At 53.5% G+C, this 25,810-nt stretch overlaps 2 protein-coding genes and 1 long non-coding RNA gene across 8 annotated transcripts; 2 read left to right on the top strand and 1 right to left on the bottom strand.

The window, feature by feature from the left end:
* Positions 1-891: 891 nt before the first annotated feature.
* LOC148662368 (uncharacterized) lies at positions 892-5,607 on the top strand. Of its 2 annotated transcripts, none has more exons than XM_088631985.1 (5): positions 892-1,039; positions 2,426-2,496; positions 3,435-3,887; positions 4,664-4,846; positions 5,046-5,607. In XM_088631985.1, the coding sequence occupies exons 2-5, from the start codon at positions 2,463-2,465 to the stop codon at positions 5,258-5,260; spliced, it is 885 nt and encodes a 294-aa protein (XP_088488111.1). In that variant the 5' UTR covers positions 892-1,039; positions 2,426-2,462; the 3' UTR covers positions 5,261-5,607. The 2 variants fall into 2 exon arrangements, with proteins under 2 accessions (XP_088488111.1, XP_088488112.1); XM_088631986.1 differs by having other exon boundaries at positions 934-1,069.
* A 1,782-nt stretch (positions 5,608-7,389) lies between these two features.
* LOC148662366 (uncharacterized) lies at positions 7,390-25,019 on the top strand. 5 transcript variants are annotated; one of them, XM_088631826.1, is made up of 10 exons: positions 7,390-8,269; positions 8,740-8,835; positions 9,676-9,852; positions 10,311-10,372; positions 14,026-14,141; positions 18,062-19,102; positions 20,832-20,882; positions 22,385-22,447; positions 23,768-23,950; positions 24,538-25,019. In XM_088631826.1, the coding sequence occupies exons 1-10, from the start codon at positions 7,874-7,876 to the stop codon at positions 24,741-24,743; spliced, it is 2,391 nt and encodes a 796-aa protein (XP_088487952.1). In that variant the 5' UTR covers positions 7,390-7,873; the 3' UTR covers positions 24,744-25,019. The 5 variants fall into 5 exon arrangements, with proteins under 5 accessions (XP_088487952.1, XP_088487955.1, XP_088487950.1 ...); XM_088631829.1 differs by having other exon boundaries at positions 7,396-8,269; positions 9,619-9,852; positions 23,768-23,966; positions 24,538-24,757; XM_088631824.1 differs by having other exon boundaries at positions 7,407-8,269; positions 9,619-9,852.
* Positions 7,982-8,598, bottom strand: LOC148662367 (uncharacterized). The gene is made up of 2 exons (XR_015936779.1): positions 8,408-8,598; positions 7,982-8,366 (listed from the first exon to the last, which is right to left on the bottom strand). It is a non-coding gene; the product is annotated as an uncharacterized LOC148662367 (long non-coding RNA).
* Positions 25,020-25,810: the final 791 nt, after the last annotated feature.

The following is a 25,810-nucleotide window of genomic DNA, read 5'->3' as shown; positions in this document are numbered from 1 at the left end:
GTCACGAGCCTTCTGTGTTGAGCTGTGTTGAGCTGAGAGGTAGCAGTGTTAAACATTGTGATCCCATCAAGAGCAGAAGACACACGTATTCTCGGCAGTCGATCGGTATTCCTGAACTCTTTAGACTGCGTATGTACTGTACGTCTCTTCCTCTGCTGGGTTAAATACATGTATCTCTGCTGCTTAGCAACTGCAAGTTAATAAAACTTTAACACACAGCGAACTGTGTACGGTATTTATTTCAGTGAAGCAAGAGCATACAGGATAGGCTTTGAGACGCCATCTGTCTGAAGACAGGACCTGTGTGTGTGTGTGTGTGTGTGTGTGTGTGTGTGTGTGTGTGTGTTTAACAGGACAGCTCCTCTCGGGACCTGTGTGTGAGCAGCAGTGTGTGTGACTGTTGTCGAGGTGTGTGTGTGTGTGTGTTTAACAGGACAGCTCCTCTCAGGACCTGTGTGTGAGCAGCAGTGTGTGTGACTGTTGCCGAGGTGTGTGTGTGTGTGTTTAACAGGACAGCTCCTCTCAGGACCTGTGTGTGAGCAGCAGTGTGTGTGACTGTTGTCGAGGTGTGTGTGTGTGTGTTTAACAGGACAGCTCCTCTCAGGACCTGTGTGTGAGCAGCAGTGTGTGTGACTGTTGTCGAGGTGTGTGTGTGTTTAACAGGACAGCTCCTCTCAGGACCTGTGTGTGAGCAGCAGTGTGTGTGACTGTTGTCGAGGTGTGTGTGTGTGTTTAACAGGACAGCTCCTCTCAGGACCTGTGTGTGAGCAGCAGTGTGTGTGACTGCTGTCGAGGTGTGTGTGTGTGTTTTTAACAGGGTGTGACGTCAGCCCTGTACGAGTACGCGTGTGATTTCTCGGAAGCCCATGAAGTCGACCGACAGACTCACAGCGAAAGTGAAAGAAAAAGAATATTGGGACACAAACACGCTGTGACGTTTTGTAGACTTTGGCACCAGGAGAGAAAAACGTGAAATTCGACGTTGAGACTCTCGCCGCGGGTGAACAGCAACAGCAGGGTCTGGAGACGGGGGAGACGGGTCGGTCCGCTTTTCTCGGGATCTGGAGCGGTTTGTGTTTCATTGTGTTGCTGTAATGTGGCGCGTTGCTTCGCTGCTGATGTGCTGTGTGTTGCTCTGGTGTGTGTTTCGTTGTGTTGCTGTAATGTGCTGTGTTGCTCTGACGCGTTGTAGTGATTAGGAACTTTGCTCTGTATAGCGCCTTTAGGAGTACCTCTACAGTGAGGGAGAAAAGGGAAACGTTAACAAGCAGAGGAGATAAGGGAGTCGGTACACTTGAGGGAGCAGAATGCAGTAAGAGATCCAGGGAGCAGACACACACACTGACTAAATGAAGACCCTTGTGGAGAAGAGGACTTCGAGTCGGGGTGTGAAGGGGCTCAGGGAAGCCACTCTCTGAGTTCCAGAGCTCTGGGGCGCAGCAGGAGAAGGGTCTGTCACCCCCAGAGTGTAGAGGGGCTGGGGGGACAGACGAGAGAGCAGAGTCAGACCAGCGGAGGCTGTGGGGGGTGGGGGGAGGGAGGAGGAGGATGGGAGCTCAGACAGGAGCCAGGCAGAGTCTGACAGGAAGCCAGTGCAGGGACTCCAGGACAGGAGTAATGTGATCACTGGCACACGGCCTGGTCAGGATTCTGGCTGCTGAATTCTGGACGCACTGCAGTGTGTTGCTCTGCTGTGTTGTGTCAGTGTGCTGCTCTGCTGTGTTGTGTTGCTCTGCTGTGTTGTGTCACTGTGCTGCTGTGTTGTGTTGCTCTGCTGTGTTGTGTCAGTGTGCTGCTCTGGTGTGTTGTGTTGCTCTGCTATGTTGTGTTGCTCTGCTGTGTTGTGTCAGTGTGCTGCTGTGTTGTGTTGCTCTGCTGTGTTGTGTCACTGTGTTGCTCTGCTGTGTCGTGTCAGTGTGCTGCTCTGGTGTGTTGTGTTGCTCTGGTGTGTTGTGTCAGTGTGCTGCTTTGGTGTGTTGTGTCACTGTGCTGCTGTGTTGTGTTGCTCTGCTGTGTTGTGTCACTGTGTTGCTCTGCTGTGTTGTGTCAGTGTGTTGCTCTGCTGTGTTGTGTTGCTCTGCTGTGTTGTGTCACTGTGTTGCTCTGCTGTGTTGTGTTGCTCTGGTGTGTTGTGTCAGTGTGCTGCTCTGGTGTGTTGTGTCACTGCTCTGCTGTGTTGTCACTGTGTTGCTCTGCTGTGTTGTGTCAGTGTGCTGCTCTGCTGTGTTGTGTTGCTCTGCTGTGTTGTGTCAGTGTTTTGCTCTGGTGTGTTGTGTTGCTCTGGTGTGTTGTGTCACTGTGCTGCTGTGTTGTGTTGCTCTGCTGTGTTGTGTCAGTGTGCTGCTCTGCTGTGTTGTGTTGCTCTGCTGTGTTGTGTCAGTGTGCTGCTCTGACTCATGGGCCTCCTGTCCTTCTCCTTTCCCAGGAAACAGATTCCCAGTTGGACAGGGAGGAGCTCCGGGATGAAACTTCACAAAAACTCGAACGGAGAGCAGAGTAGGAAACCCCAACACTAGCTCTTACCTCAACACTAACCCCAACACTAGCTCTTACCTCAACACTAACCCCAACACTAGCTCTTACCCCAACACTAACCTTAACACTAGCTCTTACCTCAACACTAACCCCAACACTAGCTCTTACCTCAACACTAACCTCAACACTAGCTCTAACCCCAACACTAACCCCAACACTAGCTCTTACCTCAACACTAGCTCTTACCCCAACACTAGCTCTTACCTCAACACTAGCTCTTACCTCAACACTAACCCCAACACTAGCTCTTACCTCAACACTAACCCCAACACTAACCCCAACACTAGCTCTTACCCCAACACTAACCCCAACACTAGCTCTTACCTCAACACTAACCCCAACACTAGCTCTTACCCCAACACTAACCCCATGGACACATGGACACAGGGGAGTGACAGGAGTGACAGAAGACACAGTGGACACAGGGGAGTGACGGGAGACACAGTGAACACATGGACACAGGGGAGTGATGGGAGACACAGTGGACACAGAGGAGTGACAGGAGACACAGTGGACACATGAACACAGGGGAGTGACAGGAGACACAGTGGACACATGAACACAGGGGAGTGATGGGAGACACAGTTGACACATGGACACGGGAGTGACAGGAGACACAGTGGACACAGGGCAGTGACAGGAGACATGGTGGACACAGGGGAGTGACAGGAGACACAGTGGGCATGTGGACACGGGGGAGTGACGGGAGACACAGTGGACACAGGGGAGTGACGGGAGACACAGTGGACACAGGGGAGTGACGGGAGACACAGTGGACACGTGGACACAGGGGAGTGACGGGAGACACAGTGGACAGCGGGGCTGGAAAGGGGTCAGAGTGGTTGGGGGGTTTGTGTGTGAGATGGCTGTCTGGAAAGTGACCCCTCCTTGTCTCCCAGGCTCTGGATCATGGCTCTGGTTCGAGTCCACACCGTGCCTCTGGACACAGCTGGAGCTCCTGTTCTCACTCCTGTTCTCACTCCTGGCTCTCTCCTGGCTCTGCCGCTCCTCAGTCTCCTTCCTCAGAGCGGTGCTGTCCTTACCCCCAGTCCGCTGGCTCTGGGCCATCCTGAGCCCCCTCCTCCTCCAGGCCCTGTCCGTACCCCCAGTCCGCTGGTCACTCCTGGCTCTCTCCTGGCTCTGCTGCTCCTCAGTCTCCTTCCTCAGAGCGGTGCTGTCCTTACCTGGTGCTGTCCGCTGGCTCTGGGCCATCCTGAGCCCCCTCCTCCTCCAGGCCCTGTCTGTACCCCCAGTCCGCTGGCTCTGCGCCATCCTGAGCCCCCTCCTCCGCCAGGCCCTGTCCGTACCCCCAGTCCGCTCAGCGATCTCCTCACTCCAGGCAGCAGGAGCAGGTGAGTCGGGGTGCTGATGGGGGTGCGCCCCAATCACGGATAGATTCGTGGGGGCTGGGGTCTGCACACGGGTTCCACCCTCCATGCCCACCGTGAGAGACACAGTGGAGGAACACTAGGAGACACAGTGGAGGAGCAGGAGACACAATGAAGGAACAGGAGACACAGTGGAGGTGCAGGAGACAGTGAAGGAAAACAGGAGACACAGTGAAAGAAAACAGGAGACACAGTGGAGGAACACTAGGAGACACAGTGGAGGAACACTAGGAGACACAGTGAAGGAAAACAGGAGACAGTGGAGGAACACTAGGAGACACAGTGGAGGAGCAGGAGACACAATGAAGGAACAGGAGACACAGTGAAGGAACACTAGGAGACACAGTGGAGGTGCAGGAGACAGTGAAGGAAAACAGGAGACACAGTGAAAGAAAACAGGAGACACAGTGGAGGAACACTAGGAGACACAGTGGAGGAACAGGAGACACAGTGAAAGAAAACAGGAGACACAGTGGAGGAACACTAGGAGACACAGTGGAGGAGCAGTAGGAGACACAGTGAAGGAACACTAGGAGACACAGTGGAGGAAAACAGGAGACACAGTGGAGGAACACTAGGTGACACAGTGGAGGAAAACAGGAGACACAGTGGAGGAGCAGTAGAAGAACTAGATTAATCAGGAGCACTGCTGATCCTGAAGAAGTTCTCTTTGGGTTGATCTTGTGAAATATTTTATATTTATTTTCCTCAGCTGTGTATCTGTGTTTATATCTGTCCAGTTAAAGTCCACTTCCTGGTCACTGGAAAAGCCCTGGGTGCTGACCAGGTGTTCAAAGACAAGCTGATGAAGAGCACTGGGATTGAAGAGAGCACTGAGGAAGAGTGTGATGCGCTCGTAGTCTTCTGTCCCGTCAGCTCTCGGATAGGGACTGACATCGACGCTGGCCTCCAGAACATTCCAGGTGAGGGGTTATAAAGACATTGACCAAACCTCACACTAACCCCACCTCAACTTGAACCCCAACTCTGACACAACCCTGACACAGCTCTGACAGGGCTGTGACACTCTCTCAGAGCTCTGAGGTCCTACAGCTCTGCTCTCAGAGGACAGGAGAGTCTGCAGGTGCTCAGTCAGGACCCTGTCTCTGTCTCTCTCCACAGGGGACAAGCCCGCCGCCCTGGTGGTGATGCACCACACCTACGACCCCGAGGCAGTTGTGGCTGAGAGCAGCAGACTGGTGACCAGGAGTGACACAGTGACTGTGGACTGTCTGTTCCATGAGACAGCGGGGCTGCTGGACAGCTGTCCCATCAATGAGCAGGCTGTGGGTTCAGTGCGTGACATGCTGAGAGGCTTACCCACAGCTAACGAGTAAGCACCATCAGCGTGTAACACAGTTAGATAGCTCAGAAGAGTTTCAACGTCGCAGGAATCTGCAATAAGCCAAACTAGAATTTAATTGAGTGCAGTCTGTCTGAATGCTGTCAGCTGATCTTGCTCTAAAACCTTGATTATAACAGGAAACGGATGAATTAAATTCAACATGAAAGAGGATGTGTTTAAGCTCATCGACTGGAAATCAAGGATCGACTCTGGGGAATCTGTAGCAGAACGAAGGGTCAAACATTTTAATTCCATCATTAACGGTGAATGTAAATGACTCCCAACACATATCCTATTGTATTCCTGCCGACTGAAGATCAATAAAACATTAAGAGGAAACACACTGTGACTGGTGCCCGGGAGAGACACAGTGACTGTGGACTGTCTGTTCCACAGGACAGCGGGGCAGCTGTCCCGTCAGTGGGCAGGCTGTGAGACAGGTCTCTGATGGATTACTGAAATGTGTTCAGCCGGAATAAAACGCACTTTCAGTCGAAATTGACCTTCATGCAGCACTCCAGTGCTTTTGCCAGGAGGAGGGTTTTAATTGGCCTCGCTACCCGGGCGTGTTATTTACTGACAAATACGACGACCGCTGAGTGATTTAATTTAATTTATTTAATTCCGTAGATTAATAAAACATTTCTAGATCACAGAACTATAAGGTGGGGTTTTAGTCAATAACTGTCCAGGTCATTCCTGCCTGCAGAGCCTCCTGACTAAAGGGAGCTGTCCGCAGTCTGAGCTCCCCCTGGTGGTGGGGAGGACTGCAGAGCCTCATGAATAAAGGCAGCTGTTCGCAGTCTGAGCTCCCCCTGGTGGTGGGGAGGACTGCAGAGCCTCATGAATAAAGGCAGCTGTTCGCAGTCTGAGCTCCCCCTGGTGGTGGGGAAGACTGCAGAGCCTCATGACTAAAGGGAGCTGTCCGCAGTCTGAGCTCCCCCTGGTGGTGGGGAGGACTGCAGAGCCTCATGAATAAAGGCAGCTGTTCGCAGTCTGAGCTCCCCCTGGTGGTGGGGAGGACTGCAGAGCCCCATGACTAAAGGCAGCTGTTCGCAGTCTGAGCTCCCCCTGGTGGTGGGGAGGACTGCAGAGCCTCCTGACTAAAGGCAGCTGTCCGCAGTCTGAGCTCCCCCTGGTGGTGGGGAGGACTGCAGAGCCTCCTGACTAAAGGCAGCTGTTCGCAGTCTGAGCTCCCCCTGGTGGTGGGGAGGACTGCAGAGCCTCCTGACTAAAGGGAGCTGTCCGCAGTCTGAGCTCCCCCTGGTGGTGGGGAGGACTGCAGAGCCTCATGAATAAAGGCAGCTGTCCGCAGTCTGAGCTCCCCCTGGTGGTGGGGAGGACTGCAGAGCCTCATGAATAAAGGCAGCTGTTCGCAGTCTGAGCTCCCCCTGGTGGTGGGGAGGACTGCAGAGCCTCATGAATAAAGGCAGCTGTTCGCAGTCTGAGCTCCCCCTGGTGGTGGGGAGGACTGCAGAGCCTCATGAATAAAGGCAGCTGTTCGCAGTCTGAGCTCCCCCTGGTGGTGGGGAGGACTGCAGAGCCTCCTGACTAAAGGGAGCTGTCCGCAGTCTGAGCTCCCCCTGGTGGTGGGGAGGCCTGCAGAGCCTCATGACTAAAGGCAGCTGTTCGCAGTCTGAGCTCCCCCTGGTGGTGGGGAGGCCTGCAGAGCCTCATGACTAAAGGCAGCTGTTCGCAGTCTGAGCTCCCCCTGGTGGTGGGGAGGACTGCAGAGCCCCATGACTAAAGGCAGCTGTCAGGTGTTAGTTCTCCTGCGTGTGCGTTGCAGACCATGCAAACTCCACACAGAAGGAGCCCCCATCAGTGAAGCCACTGTCAAGCCCTCCTGCTGCTTCAATTCGGTACTATCGGGTCAAACACTACCGCTGGGAGTTCAGGGCAGAAGGAAAGACGAGCCTCTCAGGAAGGTTAGAACACATTTGCAACCTCTGTGTCACACCTACCGAGAAGACGCACGTGTCGGGTCATGCGGGTGTGTCGCCCGAGTGGGGCACCTGAGGGCCCGCAGGCACAGGACACCGGTGCCCGCTCTCCGTTCTCAAGCCGAACCCCGTTTCGGAGCGTGTCCACATCTGCCCAAATCGTGTTTCGTGTTCGTGGCATCCGGCGCAATGTTTCGGTTCCAAAAAAGGGAAGACCATCGTCAGCGCCGCCGGCTCTTCCCTGCTCATGGGCGAACTGGAGCACCAGGGCCGGTTGCCCAGACTGTGCGCGTCAGCTGGTGCCTCCGGACAGCTGGGCGCTGGCCCTGCGCTCAATCAGAGCACCCGGGCACCGGAAGTCTTCCCCCACCCCAGCAGAAACGCCGAGTCCGGCTGCGCCCTGGGGTGTAAAATCCGGCAGGGTGGCGGGGGCCGGATCCCCGGGGGGAGATCGGACCAGAGATGCGAGGCTGTGCAGGGAACGGGAGAAAACGGAGCCCGCAGCCCTGATCACCTGAAGAAGGTGTTTTGAACACGACTGGATCTTGAGACGCAGGGTGTCTGAGCAGCTGGTGTGGCACACCCCCCACAACGTCACCTTCTCCCTTCCTTGTTTTGGAAACCGAAAGTAAAAGTCTGGAAAAGGTTTCTCTTCCTTCGCCATGGCGTCCGCTCTGGTGGAGGAGCTGCAGTGCCCCGTGTGTCTGGGGCTGTTCTCGGACCCGGTCACGCTGCCCTGCGGGCACACCTTCTGCCGGGGCTGCCTGGAGAGTTACCTGGCCACAGACGTCCCGGTGCACCTCTGCCCGGAGTGCAGAGCCCCGATCCCCCGCCGGGACTACAGGACCAACCGGGCGCTGAGGAACATGGCCGACAGGGCGAGGCAGGAGGAAGAGAAAGTGTCCGAGCAGACAGACCTGAAGTGCGTCGAGCACGACGAGAAACTCAAGCTGTTCTGCGAGACGGACGGGACGTTGATCTGCTTGGTCTGCCGGGACAGCAGCAGCCACCGGGGACACGGGTTCAAGCCCGTGCAGGAGGCGGCGCGGGAGTTCCGGGTGAGGCCGCCGCTGTTCTCGCCTGGAGAGCGTGAACCGTCCCCTCCCTGGACATGCCGAGACAGCGGCTCCGCGCTCGAACCCCGATCCGATCCATCTGGCGGAGCGAACAGCCGGCGAGACGCTCTTTCGTTTCACTTCTCAAGGCTTTTTTGTTGAACTGGCGTCTGTTCCTGCGTCTTTAGTTGTGTGCTGACTGTGTCATCTCCTCTCTGTCACCGTTGTCTTGTGTTTGGACTGTTTTAAGCCACTTTTAAAGGCGCTGTATAATATATTCTAATGATTGTTTTCACCGTAGGAGGCTGACTTATCCAGCGAGTGAAATCAGATGTAAAAGTTAGACTGAGGAGCCGAACCGCACTGAGCAGATTCACGCACTGAGCGTTCGTGCGTCTCGGCTTCGTCTCGGACAAGTCCGGGGAGACGGGAGAGCGCAGGGGTTTACGGCCGAATCGCTTTTTGTCTCGCAGGAGTCTTTACTGGCGGCTCAGAAGGCAGTGAAGGAGGACGTAGCGGCCCGGGAGAGCCTGAGAGACCGGCAGCAGGAGCACATCGCGTCCAAGAAGGTCAGTGTCCAGTCGCACAGCTCTGCGCTATACAGAGAGCTTGACTCGAGACCTCTGGCACATGGTAGAAATTTCAGGAGGTGTTATATACTGTACGAAGGGCAGCCTGGTAGCATTGCTGGGGCCCTGGGTTCAGTTCCTGAGGGTGCTGTCTGTGTGGAGTCTGCATGTTCTTCCTGTGTTTGCCTGGGTTTCTTTCAGGAGCTCCGGTTTCCTCCCACAGTCCATAGACAGCCTGGGGGGTTAATGAGCTTCTGGAAAAACTGGCCCTGGTATGAGTGTGTGTCTGTGTGAGTGTGTGTGTGTCCTGTGATGGCCTGGTGTCCTGTCCAGGGTGTGAGAGTGTGTGTGTGTGTCCTGTGATGGACTGGTGTCCTGTCCAGGGCGTGTGAGTGTGTGTGTGTGTGTCCTGTGATGGACTGGTGTCCTGTCCAGGGCGTGTGAGTGTGTGTGTGTGTCCTGTGATGGACTGGTGTCCTGTCCAGGGCGTGTGAGTGTGTGTGTGTGTCCTGTGATGGACTGGTGTCCTGTCCAGGGTGTGTGAGTGTGTGTGTGTGTCCTGTGATGGACTGGTGTCCTGTCCAGGGTGTGTGAGTGTGTGCGTGTGTCCTGTGATGGACTGGTGTCCTGTCCAGGGTGTGTGTGTGTGTCCTGTGATGGACTGGTGTCCTGTCCAGGGGGTGTGTGTGTGTCCTGTGATAGACTGGTGTCCTGTCCAGGGTGTGTGTGTGTCCTGTGATGGACTGATGTCTTACCTCACCCCCACACCGTTTCGTACTGCAGGAGAACCACAGAGCATTGAAGACTCGGCTCAGCGCTCAGTTTGAGGAGCTACGACAGATGCTGATGAAGAAAGAGGAGGAGGAGGAACAGTATATGGATGAAATGGAGACTTTAAAGCTGAGACCAATGGAAAGAAACCTGGAAGCAATTGAGAGAGAGCTGAGAGACAGCAGAGAGGAGGCCAAAGCAATCAAGACTGGACTGGACACCACAGAGCCACACTGCTTTCTAGAGGTACTGATCGATCACACTGACCACAGCACAGACTGGACACACTGACCAGAGCACAGACTGGACATGTCGACCACAGCACAGACTGGACACACTGATCACAGCACAGACTGGACACACTGACCACAGCACAGGCTGGACACACTGACCACAGCACACACTGGACACACTGACCACAGCACACACTGGACATGTCGATCACAGCACAGACTGGACACACTGACCACAGCACAGGCTGGACACACTGACCACAGCACACACTGGACACACTGACCACAGCACAGGCTGGACACCACAGAGCCACACTGCTCTCTACAGTACTGATCAATCACACTGACCACAGCACAGACTGGACTGGACACCACAGAGCCACACTGCTCTCTACAGTACTGATCAATCAGATAGATTGGAAGAGTTATTACTATTTAAATTAGTAATGTATGTGTCCATATATTCCTCAGTGGTGGCGTAAGGGAGGATACAGTACTGCAAACAGGGAGAAAACAGCATTTTCCTCAGACAGGTGAGTCTGTCTTCATCTGTCAGCTGTATCTATAGCTCTTCCTCAGACAGGTGTGTGTCTGTAGCTCTTCCTCAGACAGGTGTGACTCTGCTCTTCCTCAGACAGGTGTGTGTCTGTAGCTCTTCCTCAGACAGGTGTGTCTGTAGCTGTTCCTCAGACAGGTGTGTGTGTCTGTAGCTCTTCCTCAGACAGGTGTGTCTGTAGCTCTTCCTCAGACAGGTGTGTCTGTAGCTCTTCCTCAGACAGGTGTGTGTGTCTGTAGCTGTTCCTCAGACAGGTGTGTGTGTCTATAGCTCTTCCTCAGACAGGTGTGTCTGTAGCTCTTCCTCAGACAGGTGTGTCTGTAGCTCTTCCTCAGACAGGTGTGTGTGTCTGTAGCTCTTCCTCAGACAGGTGTGTGTGTCTGTAGCTCTTCCTCAGACTGGTGTGTGTGTCTGTAGCTGTTCCTCAGACAGGTGTGTGTGTCTGTAGCTCTTCCTCAGACAGGTGTGTCTGTAGCTCTTCCTCAGACAGGTGTGTCTGTAGCTCTTCCTCAGACAGGTGTGTGTGTCTGTAGCTGTTCCTCAGACAGGTGTGTGTGTCTATAGCTCTTCCTCAGACAGGTGTGTCTGTAGCTCTTCCTCAGACAGGTGCGTATCTGTAGCTCTTCCTCAGACAGGTGCGTGTCTGTAGCTCTTCCTCAGACAGGTGTGTGTCTGTAGCTCTTCCTCAGACAGGTGTGTCTGTAGCTCTTCCTCAGACGGGTGTGTGTCTGTAGCTCTTCCTCAGACAGGTGTGTCTGTAGCTCTTCCTCACACAGGTGTGTGTCTGTAGCTCTTCCTCAGACAGGTGTGTCTGTAGCTCTTCCTCAGACGGGTGTGTGTCTGTAGCTCTTCCTCAGACGGGTGTGTGTCTGTAGCTCTTCCTCAGACGGGTGTGTGTCTGTAGCTCTTCCTCAGACAGGTGTGTCTGTAGCTCTTCCTCAGACGGGTGTGTGTCTGTAGCTCTTCCTCAGACAGGTGTGTCTGTAGCTCTTCCTCACACAGGTGTGTGTCTGTAGCTCTTCCTCAGACAGGTGTGTCTGTAGCTCTTCCTCAGACAGGTGTGACTCTGCTCTTCCTCAGACAGGTGTGTCTGTAGCTCTTCCTCAGACAGGTGTGACTCTGCTCTTCCTCAGACAGGTGTGTGTCTGTAGCTCTTCCTCAGACAGGTGCGTGTCTGTAGCTCTTCCTCAGACAGGTGTGTGTGTCTGTAGCTCTTCCTCAGACAGGTGTGTGTGTCTATAGCTCTTCCTCAGACAGGTGTGTGTCTGTAGCTCTTCCTCAGACAGGTGTGTGTCTGTAGCTCTTCCTCAGACAGGTGTGTATATCTATAGCTCTTCCTCAGACAGGTGTGTGTCTGTAGCTCTTCCTCAGACTGGTGTGTGTCTGTAGCTCTTCCTCAGACAGGTGTGTCTGTAGCTCTTCCTCAGACAGGTGTGTCTGTAGCTCTTCCTCAGACAGGTGTGTCTGTAGCTCTTCCTCAGACAGGTGTGTCTGTAGCTCTTCCTCAGACAGGTGTGTGTCTGTAGCTCTTCCTCAGACAGGTGTGTGTGTCTTTAGCTTTTCCTCAGACAGGTGTGTGTCTGTAGCTCTTCCTCAGACAGGTGTGTGTGTCTGTAGCTCTTCCTCAGACAGGTGTGCGTCTGTGGCTCTTCCTCACACAGGTGTGTGTATGTGGCTCTTCCTCAGACAGGTGTGTGTCTGTAGCTCTTCCTCAGACAGGTGTGTCTGTAGCTCTTCCTCAGACAGGTGTGACTCTGCTCTTCCTCAGACAGGTGTGTGAATCTGTAGCTCTTCCTCAGACAGGTGTGTGTCTATAGCTCTTCCTCAGACAGGTGTGTGTGTCTGTAGCTCTTCCTCAGACAGGTGTGTGTGTCTGTAGCTCTTCCTCAGACAGGTGTGTCTGTAGCTCTTCCTCAGACGGGTGTGTGTGTCTGTAGCTCTTCCTCAGACAGGTGTGTGTGTCTATAGCTCTTCCTCAGACAGGTGTGTGTCTGTAGCTCTTCCTCAGACAGGTGTGTGTCTGTAGCTCTTCCTCAGACAGGTGTGTATATCTATAGCTCTTCCTCAGACAGGTGTGTGTCTGTAGCTCTTCCTCAGACTGGTGTGTGTCTGTAGCTCTTCCTCAGACAGGTGTGTCTGTAGCTCTTCCTCAGACAGGTGTGTCTGTAGCTCTTCCTCAGACAGGTGTGTGTCTGTAGCTCTTCCTCAGACAGGTGTGTGTCTGTAGCTCTTCCTCAGACAGGTGTGTGTGTCTTTAGCTTTTCCTCAGACAGGTGTGTGTCTGTAGCTCTTCCTCAGACAGGTGTGTGTGTCTGTAGCTCTTCCTCAGACAGGTGTGCGTCTGTGGCTCTTCCTCACACAGGTGTGTGTATGTGGCTCTTCCTCAGACAGGTGTGTGTCTGTAGCTCTTCCTCAGACAGGTGTGTCTGTAGCTCTTCCTCAGACAGGTGTGACTCTGCTCTTCCTCAGACAGGTGTGTGAATCTGTAGCTCTTCCTCAGACAGGTGTGTGTCTATAGCTCTTCCTCAGACAGGTGTGTGTGTCTGTAGCTCTTCCTCAGACAGGTGTGTGTGTCTGTAGCTCTTCCTCAGACAGGTGTGTCTGTAGCTCTTCCTCAGACGGGTGTGTGTGTCTGTAGCTCTTCCTCAGACAGGTGTGTGTGTCTGTAACTCTTCCTCAGACAGGTGTGTCTGTAACTCTTCCTCAGACAGGTGTGTGTCTGTAGCTCTTCCTCAGACGGGTGTGTGTCTGTAGCTCTTCCTCAGACAGGTGTGTGTCTGTAGCTCTTCCTCAGACAGGTGTGTCTGTAGCTCTTCCTCAGACAGGTGTGTGTGTCTGTAGCTCTTCCTCAGACAGGTGAATGTCTGTAGCTCTTCCTCAGACAGGTGAGTGTCTGTAGCTCTTCCTCAGACAGGTGTGTGAGTCTGTAGCTCTTCCTCAGACTGGTGTGTGTCTGTGGCTCTTCCTCAGACAGGTGTCTGTCTGTAGCTCTTCCTCAGACAGGTGTGTGTCTGTAGCTCTTCCTCAGACAGGTGTGTGTCTGTAGCTCTTCCTCAGACAGGTGTGTCTGTAGCTCTTCCTCAGACAGGTGTGTCTGTAGCTCTTCCTCAGACAGGTGTGTGTCTATAGCTCTTCCTCAGACAGGTGTGTGTGTCTGTAGCTCTTCCTCAGACAGGTGTGTCTGTAGCTCTTCCTCAGACAGGTGTGTGCGTCTGTAGCTCTTCCTCAGACAGGTGTACATCTATAGCTCTTCCTCAGACAGGTGTGTGTGTCTGTAGCTCTTCCTCAGACAGGTGTGTGTGTCTGTAGCTCTTCCTCAGACAGGTGTGTGTGTCTGTAGCTCTTCCTCAGACAGGTGTGTGCGTCTGTAGCTCTTCCTCAGACAGGTGTACATCTATAGCTCTTCCTCAGACAGGTGTGTGTGTCTGTAGCTCTTCCTCAGACAGGTGTATATCTATAGCTCTTCCTCAGACAGGTGTATATCTATAGCTCTTCCTCAGACAGGTGTGACTCTGCTCAGACTGGCTCTTCCATGAGAGTGTCTATCTGGAGTCTCTTCCACTCTGCAGGAGAGACGCTGGCTCTGTGACCCATCAGGAGGTGACAGACTCCTCTCTCCTTGTTGAGCAGGTCTGGCTCCCTGGGTGTGATTCCTGACTCTCTGACTGTGAGTCCTGCTGAGAGCCTGGAGAAGTACATTGACTGGAGGGGCCTGCAGAGCAGCATCCGGAGAGACATCGGGAAAGGTATCTTGTTTCCTAAACATCTCCATGTTTCCCAAACACTGACTGCATTGAAATCATTGACTGACAGTGGCTCAGAGATGACGGCACTTTGACTTTGAAACTCCAGTAGATGTTGATCTTTTTCTTGGGACCAACAGCTTGCAGAATAATGTGGGTCTCCTCCAACAGATCTTGACTCTGAATGCTGAACCTTCACTTTTCCCCCTCTCCCACAGTCATAAGCGTTCCAGAGAGACAGGAGCGATTGAAAAGCGTGATTGATCAGAAAGTTTGATCGGAGAGTCAGAGGGAAACTGGATGGTAACAGTAAAAGCTGATGGCGTAATGAGTCATACAACTCATGATGTCATACAACTCCTGTCCTGCAGCTGCCTGTGGGATTTCATTATTTCTCCTCTGATCGTAATGACATCATCAACCACAGAGCTGCCGGTTGGCTGGATCAGATGATGTTGCAGGTCTAAAGAGACGCAGTTGTCCTGCTGGATTTTGCACTGAGCTCACTGTGCTCTTTATGCCACTGTCGAAGAAAACTCAGTCTTCACTCAGGCTGGGAGACTGTCAAGCAGATCTTTAATTCATTCAGCTGAAGGGGTGCATATCACAGAGTCTGGATTTCCTCTAGCCCAAGGACGCCTCTCTCCTGCTGTAGTACAGTCGTCTGGAGAAGGACGCCTCTCTCCTGCTGTAGTACAGTCGTCTGGAGAAGGACGCCTCTCTCCTGCTGTAGTACAGTCGTCTGGAGAAGGAGGCTTCTCTCCTGCTGTAGTACAGTCGTCTGAGGAAGGACGCTTCTCTCCCACTGTAGTACAGTCGTCTGGAGAAGGAGGCTTCTCTCCCGCTGTAGTACAGTCGCCTGGAGAAGGACGCTTCTCTCCCGCTGTAGTACAGTCGTCTGGAGAAGAACGCCTCTCTCCCGCTGTAGTACAGTCGTCTGGAGAAACACTTCTCTCCCGCTGTAGTACAGTCGTTTGGAGAAGAATGCCTCTCTCCCGCTGTAGTACAGTCGTCTGGAGAAACACTTCTCTCCCGCTGTAGTACAGTCGTCTGGAGAAACACTTCTCTCCTGCTGTAGTACAGTCGCCTGGAGAAGGACGCTTCTCTCCTGCTGTAGTACAGTCGTCTGGAGAAACACTTCTCTCCTGCTGTAGTACAGTCGTCTGGAGAAGGACGCTTCTCTCCTGCTGTAGTACAGTCGTCTGGAGAAGGAAGCTTCTCTCCTGCTGTAGTACAGTCGTCTGGAGAAGGACGCTTCTCTCCTGCTGTAGTACAGTCGTCTGGAGAAACACTTCTCTCCTGCTGTAGTACAGTCGTCTGGAGAAGGACGCCTCTCTCCTGCTGTAGTACAGTCGTCTGGAGAAGGACGCTTCTCTCCTGCTGTAGGACAGTCGTCTGGAGAAGGACGCTTCTCTCCTGCTGTAGGACAGTCGTCTGGAGAAACACTTCTCTCCTGCTGTAGTACAGTCGTCTGGAGAAGGATGCCTCTCTCCTGCTGTAGTACAGTCGTCTGGAGAAGGACGCTTCTCTCCTGCTGTAGTACAGTCATCTGGAGAAACACTTCTCTCCTGCTGTAGTACAGTCGCCTGGAGAAGGACGCTTCTCTCCTGCTGTAGTACAGTCGCCTGGAGAAACACTTCTCTCCCGCTGTAGTACAGTCGTCTGGAGAAGGAGGCTTCTCTCCCGCTGTAGTACAGTCGTCTGGAGGATGATTCTCTCCCGCTGGAGTACAGTCGTCTGGAGAAGGACGCTCTCTCCCGCTGGAGTACAGTCGTCTGGAGAATGACGCTCTCTCCCGCTGTAGTACAGTCATCTGGTAAAGGACACTTCTCTCCCGCTGTAGTACAGTCGTCTGGAGAAGGACGCTTCTCTCCCGCTGTAGTACAGTCATCTGGTAAAGGACACTTCTCTCCCGCTGTAGTACAGTCGTCTGGAGAAGGACGCTTCTCTCCCGCTGTAGTACAGTCGTCTGGAGAAGGACGCTTCTCTCCTGCTGTAGGACAGTCGTCTGGAGAAGGACGCTTCTCTCCTGCTGTAGGACAGTCGTCTGGAGAAGGACGCTTCTCTCCTGCTGTAGTACAGTCGTCTGGAGAAACACTTCTCTCCTGCTGTAGTACAGTCGTCTGGAGAAGGACGCCTCTCTCCTGCTGTAGTACAGTCGTCTGGAGAAGGACGCCTCTCTCCTGCTGTAGTACAGTCGTCTGGAGAAGGACGCTTCTCTCCCGCTGGAGTACAGTCGTCTGGAGAATGACGCTCTCTCCCGCTGTAGTACAGTCATCTGGTAAAGGACACTTCTCTCCCGCTGTAGTACAGTCGTCTGGAGTAGGACGCTTCTCTCCCGCTGTAGTACAGTCGTCTGGAGAAGGACGCTTCTCTCCCGCTGTAGGACAGTCGTCTGGAGAAGGACGCTTCTCTCCCGCTGTAGTACAGTCGTCTGGAGAAGGACACTTCTCTCCCGCTGGAGTACAGTCGTCTGGAGAAGGACGCTTCTCTCCCGCTGGAGTACAGTCGTCTGGAGAAGGACGCTTCTCTCCCGCTGGAGTACAGTCGTCTGGAGAAGGACGCTTCTCTCCCGCTGGAGTACAGTCGTCTGGAGAAGGAGGCCTCTCTCCCGCTGGAGTACAGTCGTCTGGAGAAGGACGCTTCTCTCCCGCTGGAGTACAGTCATCTGGAGAAGGACGCTTCTCTCCCGCTGTAGTACAGTCGTCTGGAGAAGGACGCTTCTCTCCTGCTGTAGTACAGTCGTCTGGAGAAGGACGCCTCTCTCCTGCTGTAGTACAGTCGTCTGGAGAAGGAGGCTTCTTGACTGCTGTAGTACAGTCGTCTGGAGAAGGACGCCTCTCTCCCGCTGTAGTACAGTCGTCTGGAGAAGGACGCCTCTCTCCCGCTGTAGTACAGTCGTCTGGAGAAGGACGCCTCTCTCCTGCTGTAGTACAGTCGTCTGGAGAAGGAGGCTTCTTGACTGCTGTAGTACAGTCGGCTGGAGAAGGACGCCTCTCTCCTGCTGTAGTACAGTCGTCTGGAGAAGGACGCCTCTCTCCCGCTGTAGTACAGTCGTCTGGAGAAGGAGGCTTCTTGACTGCTGTAGTACAGTCGTCTGGAGAAGGACGCCTCTCTCCTGCTGTAGTACAGTCGTCTGGAGAAGGACGCTTCTCTCCTGCTGTAGTACAGTCGTCTGGAGAAGGAGGCCTCTCTCCTGCTGTAGTACAGTCGTCTGGAGAAGGACGCTTCTCTCCTGCTGTAGTACAGTCGTCTGGAGAAGGAGGGCTCTCTCCTGCTGTAGTACAGTCGTCTGGAGAAGGACGCCTCTCTCCTGCTGTAGTACAGTCGTCTGGAGAAGGACGCCTCTCTCCTGCTGTAGTACAGTCGTCTGGAGAAGGAGGCTTCTTGACTGCTGTAGTACAGTCGTCTGGAGAAGGACGCCTCTCTCCTGCTGTAGTACAGTCGTCTGGAGAAGGACGCCTCTCTCCCGCTGTAGTACAGTCGTCTGGAGAAGGACGCCTCTCTCCTGCTGTAGTACAGTCGTCTGGAGAAGGAGGCTTCTTGACTGCTGTAGTACAGTCGTCTGGAGAAGGACGCCTCTCTCCTGCTGTAGTACAGTCGTCTGGAGAAGGACGCCTCTCTCCCGCTGTAGTACAGTCGTCTGGAGAAGGAGGCTTCTTGACTGCTGTAGTACAGTCGTCTGGAGAAGGACGCCTCTCTCCTGCTGTAGTACAGTCGTCTGGAGAAGGACGCTTCTCTCCCGCTGTAGTACAGTCGTTTCGAGAAGGACGCTTCTCTCCTGCTGTAGGACAGTCGTCCGGAGAAGAACCTGGTTTGAGTTTCGATCTGAATAAATACAGTGGTCGGTGTTTTTTTCCTGTGTCCTGTGGTCTCCTGTGAAGTGACACAGCTGTGAGTGAGTGTCCTCTGTTTCCTTGCAGGTCCTGACCGAGGCAACAAGGACCCAGTGTCCAGTAAAGAGCCTGCTGCTTCCAGTCACCCTAGTGTCTCCAGTGAGGGGTCTGCTGGCCCCAGTGTTTCCGGTGAGGGTGCTGCTGACCCCAGTGTCTCCAGTAAGGGAGCTGCTGGCCCCAGTGTCTCCAGTGAGGGGTCTGCTGGCCCCAGTGTTTCCGGTGAGGGTGCTGCTGACCCCAGTGTCTCCAGTAAGGGAGCTGCTGGCCCCAGTGTCTCCAGTGAGGGGTCTGCTGGCCCCAGGGTTTCCGGTGAGGGTGCTGCTGACCCCAGTGTCTCCAGTGAGGGAGCTGCTGGCTCCAGTGTTCCCAGTGAGGGAACTGCTGACCCCAGTGTTCTCAGTAAGGGGAATGCTGACCCCAGTGTCTCCAGTGAGGGAGCTGCTGGCCCCAGTGTTCCCAGTGAGGGGGCTGCTCACCCCATTGTTCTCAGTAAGGGGAATGCTGACTCCAGTGAGCTGCACCTGGTGCTGCTGGGAGGGAGAGGCTCTGGGAAGAGCTCCTTAGGAAACACCCTGCTGGGGACTACAAAGTTCCTGACCCAGCAAACTGACTCACCATCAGAGTCAACAGACAAGTGTTTTCAGAATGCAGAGAGGGTGGGGGACCGGACAGTGTTCGTGGTCGAGACCCCCGACCTGATGGACCCCCAGCTCTTCTCCCCCCAGACCGCGGCCCGTTGTTTACAGCTCTCGAACCCGGGACCCCACGCCTTCCTGCTCACTCTGCCAGTCGACAAGGTCCCCAGTGAGCACCAGGGGGCGCTGGACTCCGTCAGGAGGCTGTTCGGGGAGGGAGCTGTCCGGCGCACCCTGGTGGTGTTGACTCCTGGGGACCCCCTGGGGGGGCAGAGTGGGGAGTCCCACCCTGAGCTGCGCCCCCTGCTGGAGAAGTCTGGGATCCGCTACCATGTGCTGGACACCAAGGACACCAGCGAGGACACGCAGGTGACACAGCTGCTGGAGGAGATCGACAGGATGGTGGCCGAGTGCGGAGGAGGTGTCTACCAGGGTGAGCTGGGGGGGAGACAGAGCGAGATGAAGACAGGGGACACAGCAGTGGACAGCAGGTCTGCTGTCCTGTATCAGTCTGCTCTACAAGCTGTTGTCCACACAGAGAGCTCTGAAAGACAGGAGCCAGCTGCAGTGTCACCACCCTCTTCATCATCATCACTCCATCAGCAAGATGGCTTGTGTCTGATCTCTCAAGTCAGTCAGTCTGACGAGAGACAGACTTCACACTCTGTGCCGTTGTGAGAGATAATGTTGAAGGGAGAAGTGTTTCAATCACTGCCTGTACAGTTGAGGAGTATTCCTGTAGTAAATCTGTTCAACAGGTGTGTTTCCTGGTAGTTAAATCACACTCCACCCAGATTACTACACACAGCTCCTGAGTAGAGCACACTGCAGTTACTCTCACACTCCACCCAGATTACTACACACAGCTCCTGAGTAAAGCACACCACAGTTACTCTCACACTCCACCCAGATTACTACACACAGCTCCTGAGTAAAGCACACTGCAGTTACTCTCACACTCCACCCAGATTACTACACACAGCTCCTGAGTGAAGCACAACACAGTTACTCTCACACTCCACCCATATTACTACACACAGCTCCTGAGTAAAGCACACCACAGTTACTCTCACACTCCACCCAGATTACTACACACAGCTCCTGAGTAAAGCACACCGCAGTTACTCTGAGACTCCACCCAGATTACTACACACAGCTCCTGAGTAAAGCACACCACAGTTACTCTCACACTCCACCCAGATTACTACACACAGCTCCTGAGTAAAGCACACTGCAGTTACTCTCCCACTCCACCCAGATTACTCCACACAGCTCCTGAGTAAAGCACACTGCAGTTACTCTCCCACTCCACCCAGATTACTCCACACAGCTCCTGAGTAAAGCACACCGCAGTTACTCTCACACTCCACCCAGATTACTACACACAGCTCCTGAGTAAAGTACACTGTTCTCAGGACAAGACAGGCCTGAGAACATGGAGACTGAGACACAGAAGACATTTAAGATAACTTATGGTGAAGGAAATGGTTACCTTGTAGGCTGGAATGTGACTTCAAAATAATTTACTAATCTGAGTCCAGGAAGAGAATATACATTCACACTCTGCACTGTTGTGGGAGACAGTGTTGAGAGCAGTGGTGTGTCAGTCAGGGTCTGTACAGGTGAGGAGTATTCCTGGAGTCAGTCTGTGTCCCAGGAGAGTCCAGTGTTGATGCTGTATCTGTGTCTGGTGATAACAGCAGACAGAGGGACAGTACTGTGGTCCTGTTTCCTGGGTAGTGGACAGGGTGACCAAGGTGGAGCCTCAGGGAGGACAGACTGAGCTCAGCCGGGGCACCAGGATCAACACCCAGATCACAGAGATCTTTAATGAGCAAGCAGTCAGGACTCATTCAGTGTCTCATGAGAAAGACAGATGGCACCTCCTACAGGTGTCTCCAGTCACCATCCTAGCCAGTTGGTTCAGATCAGAGGGAGTTTTTAACTGTTTTCACTCTCTCTGTTCACACCCCTCACTGTCTCTTCCAGACTCTGATCTTATTCCTGTAGCGGTGTGTGTCCATGTGTAGATCTGGGGTAGATACAGTGTGCTGTACATCACTGTCCTGATAGTTCAGTTATTATTGACCTGCAGTCTGTCTGTACCAGTGAGAACAGGATTGACACTCCTCTCTGTTCACACCCCTCACTGTCTCTTCCAGACTCTGGATCACGGGTCTCCTCTGTCTCCTGCCTCACATCCAGAGCAGCAGGTGAGTCCACACTGTTCTTCTGCACACAGCTGGAGCTCCTGTCCTCACAGCTGGAACCCGTCTGTTCTCCTGAGGAGACTGAGGTCAGGGCCCTGGGTCCAGTTTCTTGGTCTGGTTCTGTTAAACTGTCCGTGACCTGCACTGTGCTCATGTCTCAATCCCCAATTAAAACCTTAGCTGAACTAACCTGAAGGGGACAGCGGTACGGGTTCGAGAAGGGATCTTCATGCAGGGGGAGAGAGGCGCAGCTGGGCAGTATGAGCAGGCAGGCTAGACGCAGCTGCGCAGCTGGGCAGTAGGGGCAGGCAGGCTAGACACAGCTGCGCAGCTGGGCAGTAGGAGCAGGCAGGCTAGACACAGCTGCGCAGCTGGGCAGTAGGAGCAGGCAGGCTAGATGCAGCTGCGCAGCTGGGCAGTAGGAGCAGGCAGGCTAGACACAGCTGCGCAGCTGGGCAGAAGGAGCAGGCAGGCTAGACACAGCTGCGCAGCTGGGCAGTAGGAGCAGGCAGGCTAGACGCAGCTGCGCAGCTGGGCAGTAGGAGCAGGCAGGCTAGATGCAGCTGCGCAGCTGGGCAGTAGGAGCAGGCAGGTTAGATGCAGCTGGCCGCCGCGGAGGTGACAGCAGCAGAGGCTCCGAAGTGGAAACCGAGAAGCGTGATCGAGCAGCACGAGAGGTCCACGCTGTGGAGAGATCCGGCCCAACACCGGACAGGGAGATTACAGGCACAGGGAGGTCCGAAAGTGTGGTCTGAGGGACGAGCAAGGAGTCGGTCCAGGAGGAGGAGACATCAAGGGGCTCCGGCTCCAAGTGACTGGAGCCAGTCCCGCTGGTAGAAGGGAATAAATACGCTCCTTGGGAAGACGCTGAGGGCTGGTGATTACAGGCTGGTGGTACTGACAGCCCACCTGACCGCGTTGTCACGGTACCAGTGAGAACAGGATTGACACTCCTCTCTGTTCACACCCCTCACTGTCTCTTCCAGACTCTGATCTTATTCCTGTAGCGGTGTGTGTCCATGTGTAGATCTGGGGTAGATACAGTGTGCTGTAGATCACTGTCCTGATAGTTCAGTTATTATTGTCCTGCAGTCTGTCTGTACCAGTGAGAACAGGATTGACACTCCTCTCTGTTCACACCCCTCACTGTCTCTTCCAGACTCTGATCTTATTCCTGTAGCGGTGTGTGTCCATGTGTAGATCTGGGGTAGATACAGTGTGCTGTAGATCACTGTCCTGATAGTTCAGTTATTATTGACCTGCAGTCTGTCTGTACCAGTGAGAACAGGATTGACGCTCCTCTCTGTTCACACCCCTCACTGTCTCTTCCAGACTCTGATCTTATTCCTGTAGCGGTGTGTGTCCATGTGTAGATCTGGGGTAGATACAGTGTGCTGTAGATCACTGTCCTGATAGTTCAGTTATTATTGACCTGCAGTCTGTCTGTACCAGTGAGAACAGGATTGACGCTCCTCTCTGTTCACACCCCTCACTGTCTCTTCCAGACTCTGGATCATGGCTCTCCACCTTCTTCTCCCCCTTCTCCACCCACGCATCCAGACCAGCAGGTGAGTCCACACCGTGCCTCTGCACACAGCTGGAGCTCCTGTCCTCACAGCTGGAACCCGTCTGTTCTCCTGCAGCTCCTCCTGAAGAGCCTGAGGTCCGGTTTCTGGGTCCGGTTCTGTTAAACTGAGGCCGTGACCCTCACTGTGCTCATGTCTCAATCCCCAGTATAAACCTTCAGGTGAACTGGCCTGAAGGGGTCAGCAGTACAGGTTCGAGGAGGGATCTTCATGCAGAGAGATAGAGGCACAGCTGGGCAGTAGGAGCAGGCAGGTGAGATGCAGCTGCACAGCTGGGCAGTAGGAGCAGGCAGGCTAGATGCAGCTGGGCAGCTGAGCAGTAGGAGCAGGCAGGCAGGCTTGATGCAGCTGCGCAGTAGGAGCAGGCAGGCTAGATGCAGCTGTGCACCTGGGCAGTAGGAGCAGACAGGCTAGATGCAGCTGCGCAGCTAGGCAGTAGGCGCAGGCAGGCTAGATGCAGCTGTGCAGCTGGGCAGTAGGAGCAGGCAGGCTAGACGCAGCTGCGCAGCTGGGCAGTAGGAGCAGGCAGGCTAGACGCAGCTGCGCAGCTGGGCAGTAGGAGCAGGCAGGCTAGACACAGCTGCGCAGCTGGGCAGTAAGAGCAGGCAGGCTAGACGCAGCTGCGCAGCTGGGCAGTAGGAGCAGGCAGGCTAGACGCAGCTGCGCAGCTGGGCAGTAGGAACAGGCAGGCTAGATGCAGCTGCGCAGCTGGGCAGTAGGAGCAGGCAGGCTAGATGCAGCTGGGCGCCGTGGAGGTGACAGCAGGCAGAGGCTCCGAAGTGGAAACCGAGAAGCGTGATCAAGCAGCACGAGAGGTCCACTCTCCAGAGAGATCCGGCCCAACACCGGACAGGGAGATTACAGGCACAGGGAGGTCCGAAAGTGTGGTCTGAGGGACGAGCAAGGAGTCGGTCCAGGAGGAGGAGACATCAAGGGGCTCCGGCTCCAAGTGACTGGAGCCAGTCCCGCTGGTAGAGGGGAGTAAATACTCTCCTTGGGAAGACGCTGAGGGCTGGTGATTACAGGCTGGTGATACTGACAGCCCGCCTGACCATCTTCATCCTACAACTGGTGTCAGTGAGGGGCAGATTTACTCATTGAAAACTATGTGACGTATGGTGTCAGCGGTGGGATATGTGTGTTTCAGGGGGATGATTCCCAGTGAAACTCATTTCCAGTGACCCAGGATGTTTTTTTAATTCAAATGCTTGAGTACTGAAACTTGAAATCTTCAGTGATGTTGAAGATCACAAGTCTGCTGGCATTGACTCCACTGTGTGTCTTTGTTTTGTATCTGCCCAGTCAATATCCACTTCCTGGCTGCTGGAGTTACCCTGGGAGCTGACAGGATGTTCAAGAAAAAACTGGGAAAGCAGATGAACTTTAAAGAGTGCCCCCTGCAGGAGTGTGACGCCATCGTGACTTTCTGTCCTGTCGGACGTCGGATTGGGACTGATATTGACCACGCCCTCCAGATGATTCCAGGTACAGTTTTTTAAAGGTATTTATAACTGTCCGCAAAAGCAAAACAGATCTGAAATGCTCACACTGTGCAGTGTAGTCAAAAAACGATCTTCAAGGAGCTGTGAGTGATGTCAGAGAGCCATGCTTTTATTGGTATCATTTCTTACAGTTATTTATTCAAAGTTACTTGCTTCTGTGTGAAAAAGACCATTATCAGCTTCTCTTATTGATCCTTTTGCTTTCCCTCATGGTGGAGCGTGAGGATAATTGCACTAAATTTGTTCTTTCTAAATAGCAAATGACAAACATTACACATAGTGTCCACTAGTGGGCAGTAATCCCTAATATGTTCAGCATAATACAATTCATACAGAATGGTTAGCTTATTTGACTAATAATTAATCAACGAAATGGGCCAAAATTAAAACCCCTAAATATAGGGAAGGATTCAATGAGTGGAGGTATTTTTAAGTCTTGTCACATGCGTATGTCTGCGTCTCAGGGCTGTGACACTCTCTCAGAGCTCTGAGGTCCTACAGCTCTGTTCTCAGAGGACAGGAGAGTCTGCAGGTGCTCCATCAGGACCCTGTCTCTGTCTCTCTCCACAGAGGACAAGCCCGCCGCCCTGGTGATGATGCACCACACCTACGACCGTGAGGCAGTTGTGGCTGAGAGCAGCAGACTGGTGACCAGGAGACACACAGTGACTGTGGACTGTCTGTTCCATGAGACAGTGGGACTGCTGGACAGCTGTCCCATCAATGAGCAGGCTGTGAGACGGGTCTCTGATAGATTAAAGAAGTTTGTTAAGTAAAAAAAATAAATAAATACTGCTCCACTGAGTGCAGCCTTTCACAAAGGAAATTATCCTTTAACAGTAGATTAATAAAAAAGCATGATGGTGAGGTAATATTCTTGAATATTATGAACAAAATGCCAAGAGTTTCAGTAGAGGTCAGGGACAGTTCAAAACAGACTTTCTGAAGGATGAAGGATAAAGGTATTAAAACTGAATGTATGAAATCTCAAAATATTTTGACTGCTGAACAATGTCTGCTTGCGGTTTTATAAAACACCCCTTGATCAGCGACGTGCAGTGTTTTATTTTAGTAACTAACGGTGCCATGTACCCATTACCCTGAAACTCTTAAAGACTTACCCCAGCGATATCCCTCTTGATTTCCTGACCACTGTAAGTCCAGACCTCTTTAAAATGAACTAGGCGGGCTCCCCCTAGTGGTGTGGAGGACTGTGGAACCTCTTTAAAAGGGAGCTGTCAGAGGCCTGTGCTCCCCCTGGTGGTGGGGAGGACTGTAAACCTCTTTAAAAGGAACTAGATGGGAGTCTGTGCCCCCCCTAGTGGTGTGGAGGACTGCTGAACCTCTTTAAAAGGAACTAGATGGGTGTCTGTGCCCCCCCTAGTGGTGTGGAGGACTGCGGAACCTCTTTAAAAGGAGCTATATGAGTGTCTGTGCTCCCCCTGGTGGTGTGGAGGACTGTGGAACCTCTTTAAAAGGAGCTATATGAGTGTCTGTGCTCCCCCTGGTGGTGGGGAGGACTGTGGAACCTCTTTAAAAGGAGCTATATGAGTGTCTGTGCTCCCCCTGGTGGTGTGGAGGACTGTGGAACCTCTTTAAAAGGAACTAGATGGGTGTCTGTGCTCCCCCTGGTGGTGTGGAGGACTGTGGAACTTCTTTAAAAGGAGCTATATGAGTGTCTGTGCTCCCCCTAGTGGTGTGGAGGACTGTGGAACCTCTTTAAAAGGAGCTATATGAGTGTCTGTGCTCCCCCTAGTGGTGTGGAGGACTGTGGAACCTCTTTAAAAGGAGCTATATGAGTGTCTGTGCTCCCCCTAGTGGTGTGGAGGACTGTGGAACCTCT

The sequence above is a fragment of the Lepisosteus platostomus genome, chromosome 5 (assembly GCF_059453375.1).
Source record: "Lepisosteus platostomus isolate fLepPlt1 chromosome 5, fLepPlt1.hap1, whole genome shotgun sequence".
NCBI classification, from domain to species: domain Eukaryota; kingdom Metazoa; phylum Chordata; class Actinopteri; order Semionotiformes; family Lepisosteidae; genus Lepisosteus; species Lepisosteus platostomus.
The sequence above is the reverse complement of the archived record's forward strand: the minus strand, read 5'-3'. Positions and strand labels throughout refer to the sequence as shown.

Bases quoted from the DNA above. Each gene is read 5' to 3' on its own strand.
- LOC148662366 (XM_088631824.1), top strand. From the start codon at position 7,874: ATGGCGTCCGCTCTGGTGGAGGAGCTGCAGTGCCCCGTGTGTCTGGGG. The intron at 19,103-20,831 runs GTGAGCTGGGGG...TGTCTCTTCCAG, and splicing joins CGGAGGAGGTGTCTACCAGG to ACTCTGGATCACGGGTCTCC. The intron at 22,448-23,767 runs GTGAGTCCACAC...GTATCTGCCCAG, and splicing joins CCACGCATCCAGACCAGCAG to TCAATATCCACTTCCTGGCT.
- LOC148662368 (XM_088631985.1), top strand. From the start codon at position 2,463: ATGAAACTTCACAAAAACTCGAACGGAGAGCAGA. The intron at 3,888-4,663 runs GTGAGTCGGGGT...ATATCTGTCCAG, and splicing joins ACTCCAGGCAGCAGGAGCAG to TTAAAGTCCACTTCCTGGTC. The intron at 4,847-5,045 runs GTGAGGGGTTAT...CTCTCTCCACAG, and splicing joins TGGCCTCCAGAACATTCCAG to GGGACAAGCCCGCCGCCCTG.